This window comes from Haliotis rubra, unplaced genomic scaffold (genome assembly GCF_003918875.1).
Source record: "Haliotis rubra isolate DU_JTF1 unplaced genomic scaffold, ASM391887v1 Scf572, whole genome shotgun sequence".
In the NCBI taxonomy this organism is placed as follows: Eukaryota; Metazoa; Mollusca; class Gastropoda; order Lepetellida; family Haliotidae; genus Haliotis; species Haliotis rubra.
In genome coordinates this window covers 106,797-121,012 of record NW_025767271.1, presented here as the reverse complement: position 1 = coordinate 121,012, position 14,216 = coordinate 106,797, and the positions used below count along the sequence as shown (strand labels likewise).

Sequence of the window (14,216 nt, the reverse complement as noted above, 5' to 3'; positions counted from 1 at the left end):
ATTCATGTTTAGGAGGTTGTAAATGAATTAGTGTATGTTTATAAGCATCGTGACACAAATTTCAGCTCATTTTGACTTAATTCGACTAAGTTAGAACGATATTAAAAACTCTCGCCCATGGGCGAGAATATTTACTTTTATTCAAAATACATGTTTTGGAGATTGTAAATGAATGAGTGTATGTTTATAAGCATCATGACACAAGTTTCAACTTATTTTGACTTAATTCAGCTTATTTAGAGCGATATTAAAAACTCTCGCCTATGGGTGAAAAATATGTTGGCCCATGGGCGAGAATGTTTAATTTCGCTCAGAATTAGCTGAATTAATGTTTGTAACTAAGAGTGTGATGTTCATTTAAAATACTGGGTTTTTGTTATTTGTGCATCTGTTATTGGTAATAAATCAATATTAGAGTATATTAGTATTGGTTGTCTATGTATAAATAGTGGTTTGCTCAAATACTAATCTCATTGAGATCCCAACCACGATAGAAGTAAGAGTTCGTTTTCTAGAATTATTGAACATGTCTAGGTACATGCTGAAACATTACGAGTTTTTAAGGCTCATTGTTAATGTTCGAAGAAGTTGAGGAGATTCAATAGGACATCTTAGAAATGAACAGAGAACATGTTATTGCCATCAATGGTATTATAAATAGGTTATTACCAGTGACTCGATATGAAAGACGTCGTTTCTTGAGAAAAATTGATAGAAATAACAGTGATGTTACGAAGATTAGTTCACCCCCTATGGACTACAGAAGGTGTTTGGAAGAGTCAGTTACATGCCTATCATAGCATTTGTTTTGAAACCACAGTTTGCCAGTGCGCTTAGAGATGAGGGCATTCAAAATGCCTGGTTATTAGATAGAGCATCGGCTTTATATTTCTTGTATAAATAGACCCGTCTTAAAGGTCACATGCAACGTAAAACACAACTTTGCAGATTCTGATACCTTTCGGTATGGACTTAGCGAAACAAATCATCAAAAATGCAAATTCAGCTTATAAAGTTGAAACATAACGCGATAAAAATAAACGCGCGAAATCGGAATTCAAACGATTCACTTATTTTCCCCCAGCGCTTGGGGGAATTCAAGTGGTTTCAACAGCTAGGCTGCGCTCATAGCACGTGCGCAGTGAAATAGGTTCGCGCAGCTTGGAAGCGTGTTGTCTGGTGAATACTCGGTGAAGGCTTTGGTGTGAGCTATTTTTCTAATGTTTTGTTGATATTTTACAGGCGCGAGCTTTATGTATGTTATGACAGTACATTAACTATTTATATAATAACTCCAATTTCAAAGACAGGTGAACAGTAAGTATCTTGTCAAGTCACCATGGGCAACCTCTTCTTTCATTTCAGCTATATTTGTCAGATTTTTCTTATTGACACTTTCCTTCATAAGTCCCCAAACATTTTCTATTGGATTTAGGTCAGGGCTATAGCTTGGCCAATTTAATAAAGTCATATTTTGGGTCCGAAACCAGGCCTGTGAATGCTTTGAACGATGTTTTTGGATCGTTGTCCTGCTGGAAAATCTTTTTTTTTTCCATAGAACACGTGAGCAGATGGAAGTAAATGTCCCTCGAGAATATCTGTGTACCGCTCACTGTTCATATTTCCTTCAAATACACAGATGTGCGTTGCCCCTAACACAGATATGCCACCCCACACGTTAAATTTCGGACTGTACTTTGGGCGCTGATACAAAGGTTTTTCTGTTTGTTTGGTCCAGAATTTCAGTGTATTAGGAAACAGCCACACACAACTTTCATCTGAGAAAATCACATTGTCCCAGTTAAAATTTCTATGTTGTAAGCATCAGTTCAACCTTCGATCCTTTTGTTCAGGTTTCATGATCGGTGATGGAATTCCTCGTCTTTTCTGCCAACCCATTGCATGCAGCTCAGTTCTAACTGTCTCCTTACAGATAGCCACAGTTCCTCTATCAATCATATCCAGCCTTAAGTATTCTAAACTCCTTCGTTTGTTTTTAGAAACAAGAATACCAAGCCGCCTCCTGTCATCGACAGTCAATTTTCTGGGCCTACCTGCGCCTCCCTGGTGCTCAATGCCATATCCATTTGCAATATTTTTCAAAATACGATAAACAGTGGAGAAAGGGATGCCTGTTCTACTTGAAATCACTTTAGCTGATCTGATGTACTTGTTATAATACTCTAAAATCAACTTCCTCTTCTCTAAATCATCTATACTGAGGATCACTGAAAATATCGTCTGCTACAAAGTAAACAAAGGGGGGTAACTCCCCAGACTAATGAAAAAGGATTAACGGAGTATTCTCTCTTGAATGAAACCACGCACTTGATAGCTGGTCAAGGTTGTTTATACTAGAAATCCAATTAAACATATTCCTAAAATTCTCAATAATTTCTGGTCATACTATAACTATGCCATTTGGGCCACTATTTATCAAACAGTTGGAAATAGAGAAATCAGATGCTTCAAAGGCATCAAGAGGTAACTTTGGTGGTTCAATGACACTGTCCTCTGCAGGCAGACAGGATTTGGAGTGGTGGGCAACCAACATCAAGTCTAAAGGAGCCCCTATATCTAGACCACCACCTTGCCTTACACTCACCACTGATGCTTCAGGGTTAGGTTGGGGAGCAGTGTTTGACTCTGGAGATCAGAGGACTGGTAGCAATATTAACTATCTGGAACTATTGGCAGTATTATTTGGTATAAAGAGTTTTCTGTCAGTATTGTCCGGTCATGATGTGAGACTGAGAATTGATAATGCAACAGCAGTTGCATACATTAACCACATGGGCGGAACCAAATCTGTAGTAAGCAATGTGGTGGCTAGAGACATATGGATGACAGCAAAGTCAAATAATGTGTGGTTATCAGCAGTACATTTCTCTGGTGTTCAAAATTGAGAAGCTGATAAAGAGAGTCGATTGTTTATTGATGCAACAGAATAGATGCTCAACAATGTTTGTTTAAGAAAATAACTGAAAAGATATTTATGCCTGATGTAGATCTATTTACTTCCCGTCTTAATGATCAGGTTGTGAAATACCTTTCGTAGAGACCAATGCTCAGGCTGTTGATGCATTTGTGTATGACTGGTCAAATCTGGAGATTTTGAGATTTTATGCTTTCCCTCAATTCAGCCTGATAGAGCGAGTGTTGCAAAAGATTCGGGAGGACACAGCAGAGGATGTGTTGATAGTGCCCAGGTGGACCACTCAGAGCTTGTATCCGATGCTGTTGCGGATGATGGCGTCACCCCCACACCTCATTCCCCAAGGACCACAGACACTAGTGCTCCCATACAAGCAACAGGAGGTACATCCACTTCACAAGAAACTGCGTCTGATGGCGTGCCACTTGTCAGGTCATGCCTGGAAAGACAGGGCCTGTCAGATAAAACCATTAACATGAAATCTTGGCGAGGAAGCACACAAAAACAATACCAATCTTATCTGTTTAAGTATATGAACTATTGTCAGGGTCTTAATCTAGATCCTATTTTGCCTAATGCGAGTGTTGTGCTTGATTTCCTTCGTCACTTGTATGAAAATGGATGTGGTTATAGTGCAATTAACACATCCCGAAGTGCCTTGTCATCATCACTACACCTCCAGTCCGGTTTGCCTGCGGGTCAACATCCACTTGTGAGAAGGTTTTTGAAGAGTATCAGATGACATGGAATGTAAGAATAGTTTTGGACCATTTAGAATCCCTAGGGAAAAATGTATATCTATCTCTTAGAATGTTAACTTTAAAATTATCCGGGGTAAAAATATTTGAGCGTCAAGAGCATGCTTACGAGCTTGGAAATGTGCGCCTTATAGATAGGCACTATCATTATTACATGTATTATCTTTTCCAATTATGTTACATACCATGATGATTGTACCTGTTCCATGTTAACCATGCACCCACATATATATCATCAGCATTATGTTTCTGCATGTAAAACCCGTGAAGATCCGTGTGAGAATTGATCTTCAACAACCCATGCTTGTAAGATGCGACTAACGGGATTGGGTGGCCAGACGCACTGACTTATTTGACACATGTCATTGTATCCCAATTGTGTAGATTGGATTGTCTGGTCCAGAATTATTTACAGATTAATTATTTACGCCATATAGCTGGACTATTGCTGAGTGTGGCCTTTAACAACAAACAAACAAATCCTAAGTATGACAGTATATATTTATTTTCAATACACAGACTCTTATGTGGAAATATGAAAAGTTTAGATTTCACTTATATGGCAATACCAACCCCGTAACCTTGGAAACGATCTTCATTTGTTTGTCTGTTGACAATATGCAAGAACCAACTTCTGGAGACAAAGTAATGTTAAGATGTGTTATGTCTTCCAGTATCTTAGCATTTGAAGTAAGTCAAGTGTTAGCATGGAGTATGAAGTCTTTGAAGGATCAGCTGCCTGATTGATTGTCGTCAGTCACCAGTCCTTTCAAGTACCACACATACCATTTCTTCCACCTTGATGTGGGGTGGTGGGGTAGCATAGAGATAGTAAAGTGTTCGCTCGTCACGCTAAAGACCCGGGTTGATTCCCCACATGGGAACGAAATGTGAAGCCCTTTTCTTGGGTCCCACACTGTGATATTTGATGAAATGTTGCTAAAAGCGGCATACACTAAACTCGGTAAGTGACTTGAAAAAAAATTCAAATGCTTTGACTGGATGTAGTGCATTCTAAAACACAGGATGTAATATGATGTAGAGAAGATTTTGATTGATATCACTGGGTCTTGTCCTTGTCAAGGTGCTTCTTTAAAATGTGTTCAGCTTCCTCAACCTGAAACAAATTAGCAAAGGTATTACTAGTGACGTACTTATGTTGACATTTGTATCATTCATGTATGTAGAATACTAGAAGCTGTGTAACTCAACTCACTCACTCACTCACTCACTCGCCTACGGTTGACGAATGGCAATGCAACTTTCTGACTCACTTTTAACCTGAGTTCTTCTGGTGATGTTATCAGTCTTTCAATCGTGTCGATGTCAAGCTCTAGAAGCATTCCTGTTATTTTCCTTGGGTTTGCAGAAGTCATGAAGTCCACCTTTGGGTACAGTCTGTTTCCCAAATTCTGGAGTCTCGCTTCAGCCTGAAGATCCATACCAAACCCCTCATTTGCCTCTTCTTTTATGGTTTCAAATGTTGGCTGAAATCAGTTGAATGATGTTTGCAGAAAATATTAGGAATATTGGACATGATATAAAAACGTTTAATTCAAAACTGACTTTCCAAAGGGCTAAGAATCTAAGTATCAACAGTCTGTCCTATATTTTAAAATATGATAGTGTATCAGACAAAATGAGGTTTTGGATCATGAATATTAGTAGTACATGTGGACAAAATTGATGACCCTCCACTTCCCTAGAAGATTATGGTGAGCAGAGTCCCCCACCCCCACCCCCTTAAAATCGCCAAACCCAACCCAACCCAACCCAAACCCCCAACCCCCAACCCCACACACCTTTGCCATAATTTATGAACGGTCGCTAAGGAACCCGAGATATTGTGTCCTAATAATGTTGTCAAGGTTCATCTTGACATAATAAATTACTAAAAGGGTGTTACAAAGTTAAAATATTGGCCTATAAGACCAGGTGTCCACATACCTCAGAGCAAGATAGTGTCTCCAGTACCCATGCTTGTGGTAAGAGGAGGTAAAATTAGGATATGGTGATAAAGTGTGACCAAGTTGGATGCAATTCCCTATCTTGACTTGTACATGCTCCCCATGTTTTTCAGGTGAACAATTGACTTGCCTTTGCATGTGTTTGTTACGGATGGCACTACTGAAGTAGGATATGCTTACTATTTGCGGGCACTTGGTATTATCACTATATGATAGTGATTTATAAAGACACGATACAGAGTCGTACAATCGATACAGAATCGCACAATCGATTTTGATTTTAACAGAGATTTCTTGTGGCTGTGGAAATGGTTTTGTGATTTGGGGTTTCACATTATATATATCTTCACACACCGTTGATCGTAACACCTTTGGTCTGTCTCCCCCAAGGCATAGTCTTTACACGACATAACTTGAATACTTATAACTGCATAAAACAACATTCATTCACCTACTGAAAACAAATTGCTGATTCGTTTCGTTGGTAAAGCAAAAATACACACGTTACCTTAGCTCTCTCCTCTGCTGGTAGTGCAGGTAGGACTAAAGCAGGATCTGCAAATAAGTTGATGAAATGCATCTCTATTAGAGATATAGTTGGTATATAACACATGGCATATACCGCCTCAGAGTCTCAATATTCGTATTTAATCATACATGGTTAAAACTAGGTGATATCAATAACAATCCCTTGCTAATCCTGCCAGAGATATCATCGTCATGTTGGTTGTGAAATGTTAGTTACCATTTGTTCGTGAAACCTCGGTGTTCCAGTTTGGTCCAGGAATCGGTAGATACTGCACTGGTGATGGTGTTGGTGGTGGCTGTGGTGGTGGCACTGGGTAGCTGAAGGTAGATGGTGCAGGCAGCTGTGTCCTTATGACTGGCGGTGGACCAGGAAGTGCCATTGGATACTGTAATGATCCAACAGGTGGCATCCCTTGCTGTGAGGTACCTTGAACACGTATAGTACTGACATCTATTATTGACACTTATGCTGCTATGTGTTAATATTTTAGTCCTCTGATACAAGTTATATTCGCCTCCTAGAAGATATATAATGATTGAGTCATCTACACATGAAACTCCTGATTAACATATGATTGGAACTAAGTTACCAAATTGTCAGAATCAGGTCTTAATTTTTGGTGTTCTTGAAAAGATGAAAATACCACATGCGATAACGTGTGACTAATATTTTCCTATCAACAGTGATCGTTTACATACCCGTAAACGTTCCAAGCATGTATGGTTGACGATAACCAACTGTTGACATTTCCCGTGGTATCGGTAAGGTTGTTCCTGGCAGGGGTGGAGGAACAGTGAAGCGGGGATATGCTGAAACCTGGAGAGGCGAAACAAGAAAATGATGAAAGAGCAGCGTGCATCAATGACTTGTGGGCATAAGTACAGTGACTGAGTTTAGTTTTACGTTGCTTTTAGTAATATTCCAGCAATATCACGGTGGGGGCCACCAGAAATGGGCTTCACTCATTGTACCCATGTGGGGAATCGAACCCGGGTCTTCGGCGTCAAGAGAGAACACTTTAACCACTAGGCTACCTCACCACCCCCAGGCATTACTATTACGCTAGGCAGATTATATGCACAGTGTAGGCGTAAGAGTTGTGTAGGCGTAACTTACTTGTGAAAAAAGGTTGGAGACCGAGTTGCCTGAGACAGAACTCATTTCTTGATTCTGAAGAGAATGGCACATACTGTGTTTCACTTTCGAAATTAAAAATAGCATATGGTACGCTTCAACTGGTACGATGCATTATTTTACATAGAAAGAAATAGAACCATTTCCAAAAACGTAAGGGTCATGACAATGTGATATGCTTGTGAATATGAATCATTATCAGATGCTGATGCTACCAGGTGTTTTACCTGTCAATTGTACTCCTACAAAAATATGGTTACGTTGGTATTTTGCTGTTGTCAACAGATACGAAGGTATTTCATGTATATATCTATTGCTGTTGTCAATGAATCTTATGAGCCCATAAATTACGTATTTGATAAGATGATCAGATTCTATTTTCAGTAACACAAATATGATTTAGCTTACAACAGCATTTTTGAAGTCTGGGCTTTCCTTGAAAATGTAGAAATATTCTTGAAACCGTTGAGCAAGTAAGGGGAAAATACGATTGGCCACACGATCGTACAACGAGCTACCAAGCCCACCTGAAACGATATTATGACAGGATATTAAGTGCATCAGTTGCTTCACATCACTGACTAATGTATGACCAACATCATGTCAGATTCATCAGATGTCATTCATACACATTTACTTTTACGTCAACGTTAATTTGTTTGGACAGGTAATCGAGACTTATCATTCCGGGTTCTGGGGTGTTGGCATTTCATAATATCTTCAAAAATATATATTGTGAATGAAACAGAAAATGACAGTTTGTACCACGTGCTGCATCATCAGCTGTAAAAACTGATGCTTTATCTGTAACGTCCCCAGAATCAAGATGTGTCCAATCAACATCTGACCTCTGACACAAGCACTGAAATGAGTTGGCTTCATCGGCTATTAACCGCTGGTAAACGTTTTCGTATTTCTTCTTTAAGCTGTTTACAAAAGCTCTGAAGTCTTTAACGTGTCCTTGCAACAGTTTCCATTTGTCTTCGTGGCTGAGTGCATCGTTCCTCATGTCATCTGTCTCTGAAACTGTAATGACATTGTTGCTTAGCATGTCCTCTGCAATGCAACGAAGTTCAACTGTGTCTTTCATGAAACACACAGAACATTTACGAGGGACGTCAGTGCCTGTAAAACCTGAGAGACTTCTTCTGAGAGTTTCCTCTAAATTCGGATGCTCTTTTTTCAGGATTGGAAGAAATTTCTGTTCAAATGCCACAGACGACATCCTTCCACGCAAGTAATGTAGGAAACGTTCGTTCCGCCTTCTGTCATTTCGTATACTCGATGCATCTGTGGTAGATATGAGGTCATCTTGGACCATTTGGTCCAGCAGTGTTGTACGGTCCAGCATTAGATCCCTGCGAATAACGTGGTAGCAGTCGTGGATAACATGCTGGAGCCGTGTGTTGTGTGAACCTAGTATTAGACAAAGAACATTGGAATAACCTTTGGATATATGACACGAGCAAGTGACCATTTAACGTGATGACCAAAATTTTGTTCATTAAGACTTGCATTGAAATAATGCTCTCACGAATTATGTTAAATTGGAACTGATTGAATATTTTGGAATGGATTTAATATCCCAAATAATGTGATGTTGTAGTTGCTAGTGAGTTACATACTCAAACAATCGCAGTTAAATATATTCATATTAATTCACACATCAAGGATACTTCAGCCCTCATGGTACAACATCAGACAGGATGCTTTGTGAGGATAATCTATCCGTATTCCCAATAGACTGATAGGACTCACGTAATGGTTCCAGCTAGCGAAATGCCAAAGGGTGGACAATGGCTACCAACGTTCCTTAGGCCCGGAACCGACTGAAAACCACTCGGACCCACAGATTTTGGTTTCTGCAGGTCCTTATGGCCGACAGCTTTTTCATTCCCAATAACTATGAGTATTACCCGTATTTCCATATTAAAATATAGGGCCTACACTTTCTGATCAGGACTCACAACTTTTTATGGTTATGGGTCCTCAGGGCCTGCGGATTTTCAGGGTTAAGGCAAACCACTGATGGCTACAATACGTGTGTACAGGATATAAGAACTAGGTTATTTAGAGAGTCACCATGAAGGTATAACAACTATTATACACGGAATACCACTGACACTTGGAAATAATTTTCTCTAAATATATATACTAAGCAGCAAAAGAAACGTCAGTTTGGAATTTTCCTTCGCAGGAACGGATAACTGTAAACTCATTTAATGTTTTGATTGTATATTTTTTACATCTCCAACTTTAGCAAATGCATTCCTTCCCAAATTCAGAATGGAACCCAGGAAATGGTCTCAAAAACGCAACCTGATCTTGAAGATGGTACGGTGTTCTCCATGTTTTTCATGCAACTTCTGCTGCACGTGGTGTTCACAAGGACAAGCCCTAAAAAATGCACCCCCCAAACCTGTCTGAAACATTCACATTACAACGTCAGCAGGATGCCGCGACTCACGACAGCTCAGAGGAACCAGGCTAGGAAGACTTGAAGCTGACCACACTGCACAAGCCGTTGCCAATCACTTCCGGGTCAAAGTTCGGACCATCTACAGGCTGCAGCAACGTTTCCGGGCCACAACCACCACAAGTGATCGCCCCCATACTGGCAGACCAAGGGTGACACAAGACGACAAGACTGCCATGTTGTGCGACAGCAAGTACAGAATCCCTTCATGCAGGCATCCGAAACAGCACGTCAGACAGAGGGAACACACGGAAGACCAATCAGTACTCATACAGTACGCCGACGTCTTAACAGCCGTAGGCCTTACCGTGGACCTATCCTCCTCGTCATCGGCGTGAACGTCAACAGTTTGCCCTACAACACCAAAACTGGCGATACAGGCAATGGAGAACTGTTCTGTTCACAGATGAGAGTCGGTACTGCTTATCAACTGCAGATGGCAGAACAGGAATATTGCGACGACGTGGCCAGCGTTACTCAGACCAATGTGTTATGGAAAGAGACTCATGGGGAGGTGCAAGCATCCTGGTATGGGGTGGAATAGGCCTGAACCAGAGAGTGGGTCCTGTTGAATTCTAGAACCTTGGTCCAGGGAGAGGAGGCGGCATCACAGCGGTGCGCTAAATGAACCAAGCTCTCAGACCCCAAGCCATACCACATTTCGGACGTCACCGGAACAACATTTTCCAATTTTCCAAATTTCCTGATTTAAACCCAATTGAACATCTTTGGGATGAAATTCAGAGGAGACTGAATAATGTCATACCAAGGCCGAACACAGCCGATTTATTGCGCCAGGCCTTTCTCAGAGTGTGGTTCCAGGTACCAGTGGGCTTCATCAATCGATTGGTGCACTCCATGCATAGACGCTGTGCTGCAGTTATTACCGCTCATGGTGGTCACTCCAGATATTGAAGTCAAGGGTCTGAATGGACTGCAAACGTTCATATTTGCCAAGATATTGTACACAAAAAATGTTTTAGATCAGCTTATTATGTCCATTTCTGTAATTATCTGATTACAGTGTCTATTTAATTTTGAATTCGTGCTGACGTTTTTTTTGCTGCTGAGTATATTTCTTTTGGTTGCCATGCCAAGTGCCACTTTACTGTTGCAGTATTGATATTCAGGTAAAGTATTTTGATGCGTTTTGACGGTAATGTGTCATGGACGTTTGACAACACGTTGTAAACATACCATAACAGAGTGATGGGGCTTCAAGCTGACGAGGAACCTGAACATCCATCTGTCTGAATCCCTGCATAAGGGAGTCTTCATAGAACCGGAGCATGTTTTGTATGGCCGTGCCATGGACTGACCCATCTTTACTCAGATGATACGCTTTTTCGGCATATATTTTCACTCTTTCTCCAAGCATTTGTACACTAAATGTAATTATGTTTTCCATTATATCCAGTAAAGCGTCTTGTGAATCCGTTTGACGATCCAAGTATGGTTTGGCAAATAATTCAAAGATTTGCCTGTTCACGTCTTCCAGAGATCGTTCTCCTGCTGACACCTTTCTGTTTCCATTTGGCACGCTTGTGTTATCTGAACTTTGATGGTGATTATCTCCAGCATCGGACACGTCGATATCAGACGGAAGCTCATCCGCACTGCCATACACAGACTCGTCTGAGTCGGTTGTGTTCCTGTGGGCATCAAATTCCATCTTGTGTCTACAATAAATGACGCACATTCATAGGTTGTCTCTATAAGATGTATTTGGGGTGTGGATGGCAAAATATAATTCCCGTTTCGTTGTAAGTTTGAACGTGGTTTGATGGATATTGTATGGTTTTACGCCGCTTTAATCAACATTCCAGCAATATCACGGCGGGAGACACCAGAAAGAAATGGGCTTCACACATTGTACCCATGTTCCAAATCGAGCCCGGGGCTACTAGAAAGGGTTAGAAAACGAGAGAGTAACTATGAGTGTAGGAGAGTGAGTAAAAGTGGCAGAGAATGAGTTAGAGTGTGAGAGAGTGAGTGTGATGGGGTGGGATGGGGGGAGAGAGAGAGATCAGAGAGAGAGGGTGAGAAAGGGAGCGATTGCGTAACACGGAGAGAGAGAGGGAGGTGATCCTTCAACCACCTTACCACATACAGCTGTCCCTGTGTCACGATGACCTTAATCAATGGTGTGACCCATATATTTCTTTTCCACGAAGCGATACCGACAACCACTTCTTGGAAAGTGACATTGTATTGTAACACAATCAATATATACGTGAGCGTTAATTGCTGTAAAGCAAATTCGTAGATTACATGATCCAATCTTATCAATAATATACTAGTTACTATGAATATTCCCTTATTGTGTACACACTACCCCTAACTGGAAACTACTAAAATTATCTACCATCATAATCTAATAAACATCAAATGCTACACTCTGTCATCAACTAAAGCAACGATGTGATGACTATTTTACCTACCTTACCCCCATACCATAGATATATCTGTTTATTGAATACCAGTAGTTCCTAACTTCATATAAAGATTGTCTTGCTTGACAGAAACGCAGTCAGTTGCAGGTTAGTAGCATATCGATCTTCACAGTCAGTTGCAGGTAGGTAGTATATTGATATTCACAGCCACCAATCAGTTGTTAAACGATTTGTACGCATATGCCTCGTTAATCCGGACGGTTGCGTTTCTCAGCAAATTCGTCCGGATTGCGAATAGTCCGGACTACTGAATCAAGACCCAAGTTCAAGCAAGAGTTGCTTCCCTTACTATTACAAAAACGACACAAATCTGGATAAAACAAATAAGCATTTAATGTAAAGCTTATAAAACAATGAATAGCAAGCACAACAATAATCTATAGTCATAGCAAAAAGTCTTTCATTGTTGTTTGTGTTCGTTTAACCTTCCTCATTGAATTCATCACATGAATAATTTTACCAAGTGACATCCGCATGTTGATCCGACGTATCTGATCACGTCCTTCCTCAGCACAGGTGAGGTAATATCTAACAAGCGATCTATTGTAGTATGCCTTGAATGTCCGAATTATTCCTGCATCCATCGGTTGAATATGAGACGTGCTATTTGGTCACATTTCGCAAAGTCAGCGAAGCACACTTGTGACTTGCAGCGTTGTTGAGAAGCAAAATCACTTTAAGTCCACGTGACCGCATCTGTCTGTCAAAGTACATTAACCAATCACAAAATAGCTCACTTGTCATCCACGCCTTCTATTGTGGTGTTCATCCACGCCTTCTATTGTGGTGCCAATCAAAGTGTAAATGTACAGCATCTTCAGTCGGGAGATTTGAATGTCTAATTAAAACAACAACCCTTAATAGACATTTCTCAAAAGTTAACAAGAGTTCATCTTGTCAACTCCATGACACCGAGTTTTTATTGTTTATGGCCAGTTAAGTAAACATCGCTGTGGGGGTGTTGTTATGGTTCGTGAACACGACTTACAGCGTCCGGACTGTGAAGCAATTTAGTGTTTATTTTACTGATTGGTTACAGCTACTTACCGTCCGGTTCCGGAAACCGAATTTCCGGATTATCGAGGCAAATTAAATAGGCATAGATTGGTAACAAGCTAAAATCGTCCGGGAGGCGAGACATCCGGATTATCGGAGTCCGGACTAACGGGGCTTCACTGTATGCCAATTATACTACTCAGAAGTGAAACAACGTCCGATTATTTTCTGGCTATAGCTAAAATGGCATACAGGCGGCTGAGACCAGCTACAGCCATATGGCATGAGCCGGGTATCATATTACGTCCTTGTGTTGGTATAAGAGACATATACATAGTACACAATATCTTTGCTCACCTTTCCTCCACAAACTACGAATAGTTCGAACGTTTGGTGACAATACATTCGATGACCTCAGCCAGTCACAGAAGCCAAGCTTGTTTACACAATTACCCCACACCTCATTCACTGTAAATAACTGAAATCAGACCCGGGGCGAAGCTCACACTGATCATATAGATAAGGAATGACGTGTGTTTGATAAGGTGAAACGTTTCTAGCGACAGGTATACTATTTATTAATTATGGAATTACCCGCGATCACTATTTAAGCGTACTTTCATTATCAACTCCTGTCAGGTGTTCCGTCAGTGGTCCGTTCACCGGCCCCAAACCTAAAATGTTGTCTTACATTAAAACTAACACCAGTGGTACCCGTTGTATACCCACGCCAAGGTAACACAGAGGTCCATCGGAGCAAACACGACCAAAACAAATAAGTCCCCTCTATTGAATAATAAAAAAGGATCTGAATGAATGAAGATATATGAAAGTGAGTGAGTTTAGTTTTACACCCATTTTAGCAATATTCCACGTGGCCGTAGCTACCTTTTCTTAAAGGGGGTTGGGGTTGGGGGGCATCTGAAGATCTATCAGGGTGCCCCTTGATTTTTTTTAAATTAGATGCT

At 40.6% G+C, this 14,216-nt stretch overlaps 1 protein-coding gene across 1 annotated transcript; it reads right to left on the bottom strand.

The window, feature by feature from the left end:
- Positions 1 to 4,176: 4,176 nt before the first annotated feature.
- LOC124254492 lies at positions 4,177 to 13,663 on the bottom strand. Its single transcript, XM_046688303.1, has 10 exons — positions 13,606 to 13,663; positions 10,997 to 11,478; positions 8,089 to 8,739; positions 7,732 to 7,850; positions 7,306 to 7,359; positions 6,888 to 7,005; positions 6,406 to 6,615; positions 6,169 to 6,215; positions 4,968 to 5,180; positions 4,177 to 4,810 (listed from the first exon to the last, which is right to left on the bottom strand). Exons 2-10 carry the CDS (start codon positions 11,469 to 11,471, stop codon positions 4,754 to 4,756), a joined length of 1,944 nt encoding a protein of 647 aa, XP_046544259.1. The 5' UTR covers positions 11,472 to 11,478; positions 13,606 to 13,663; the 3' UTR covers positions 4,177 to 4,753.
- Positions 13,664 to 14,216: the final 553 nt, after the last annotated feature.

Excerpts from the sequence above, each read along its gene's own strand:
- LOC124254492 (XM_046688303.1), bottom strand. The coding sequence starts at position 11,471 with ATGGAATTTGATGCCCACAGGAACACAACCGACTCAGACGAGTCTGTG. Across the intron at positions 7,006-7,305 it reads TCTCCAACCTTTTTTCACAA|GTTTCAGCATATCCCCGCTT; the intron begins GTAAGTTACGCC and ends TCGCCTCTCCAG. Across the intron at positions 4,811-4,967 it reads CAGAAGAACTCAGGTTAAAA|GTTGAGGAAGCTGAACACAT; the intron begins GTGAGTCAGAAA and ends AATTTGTTTCAG.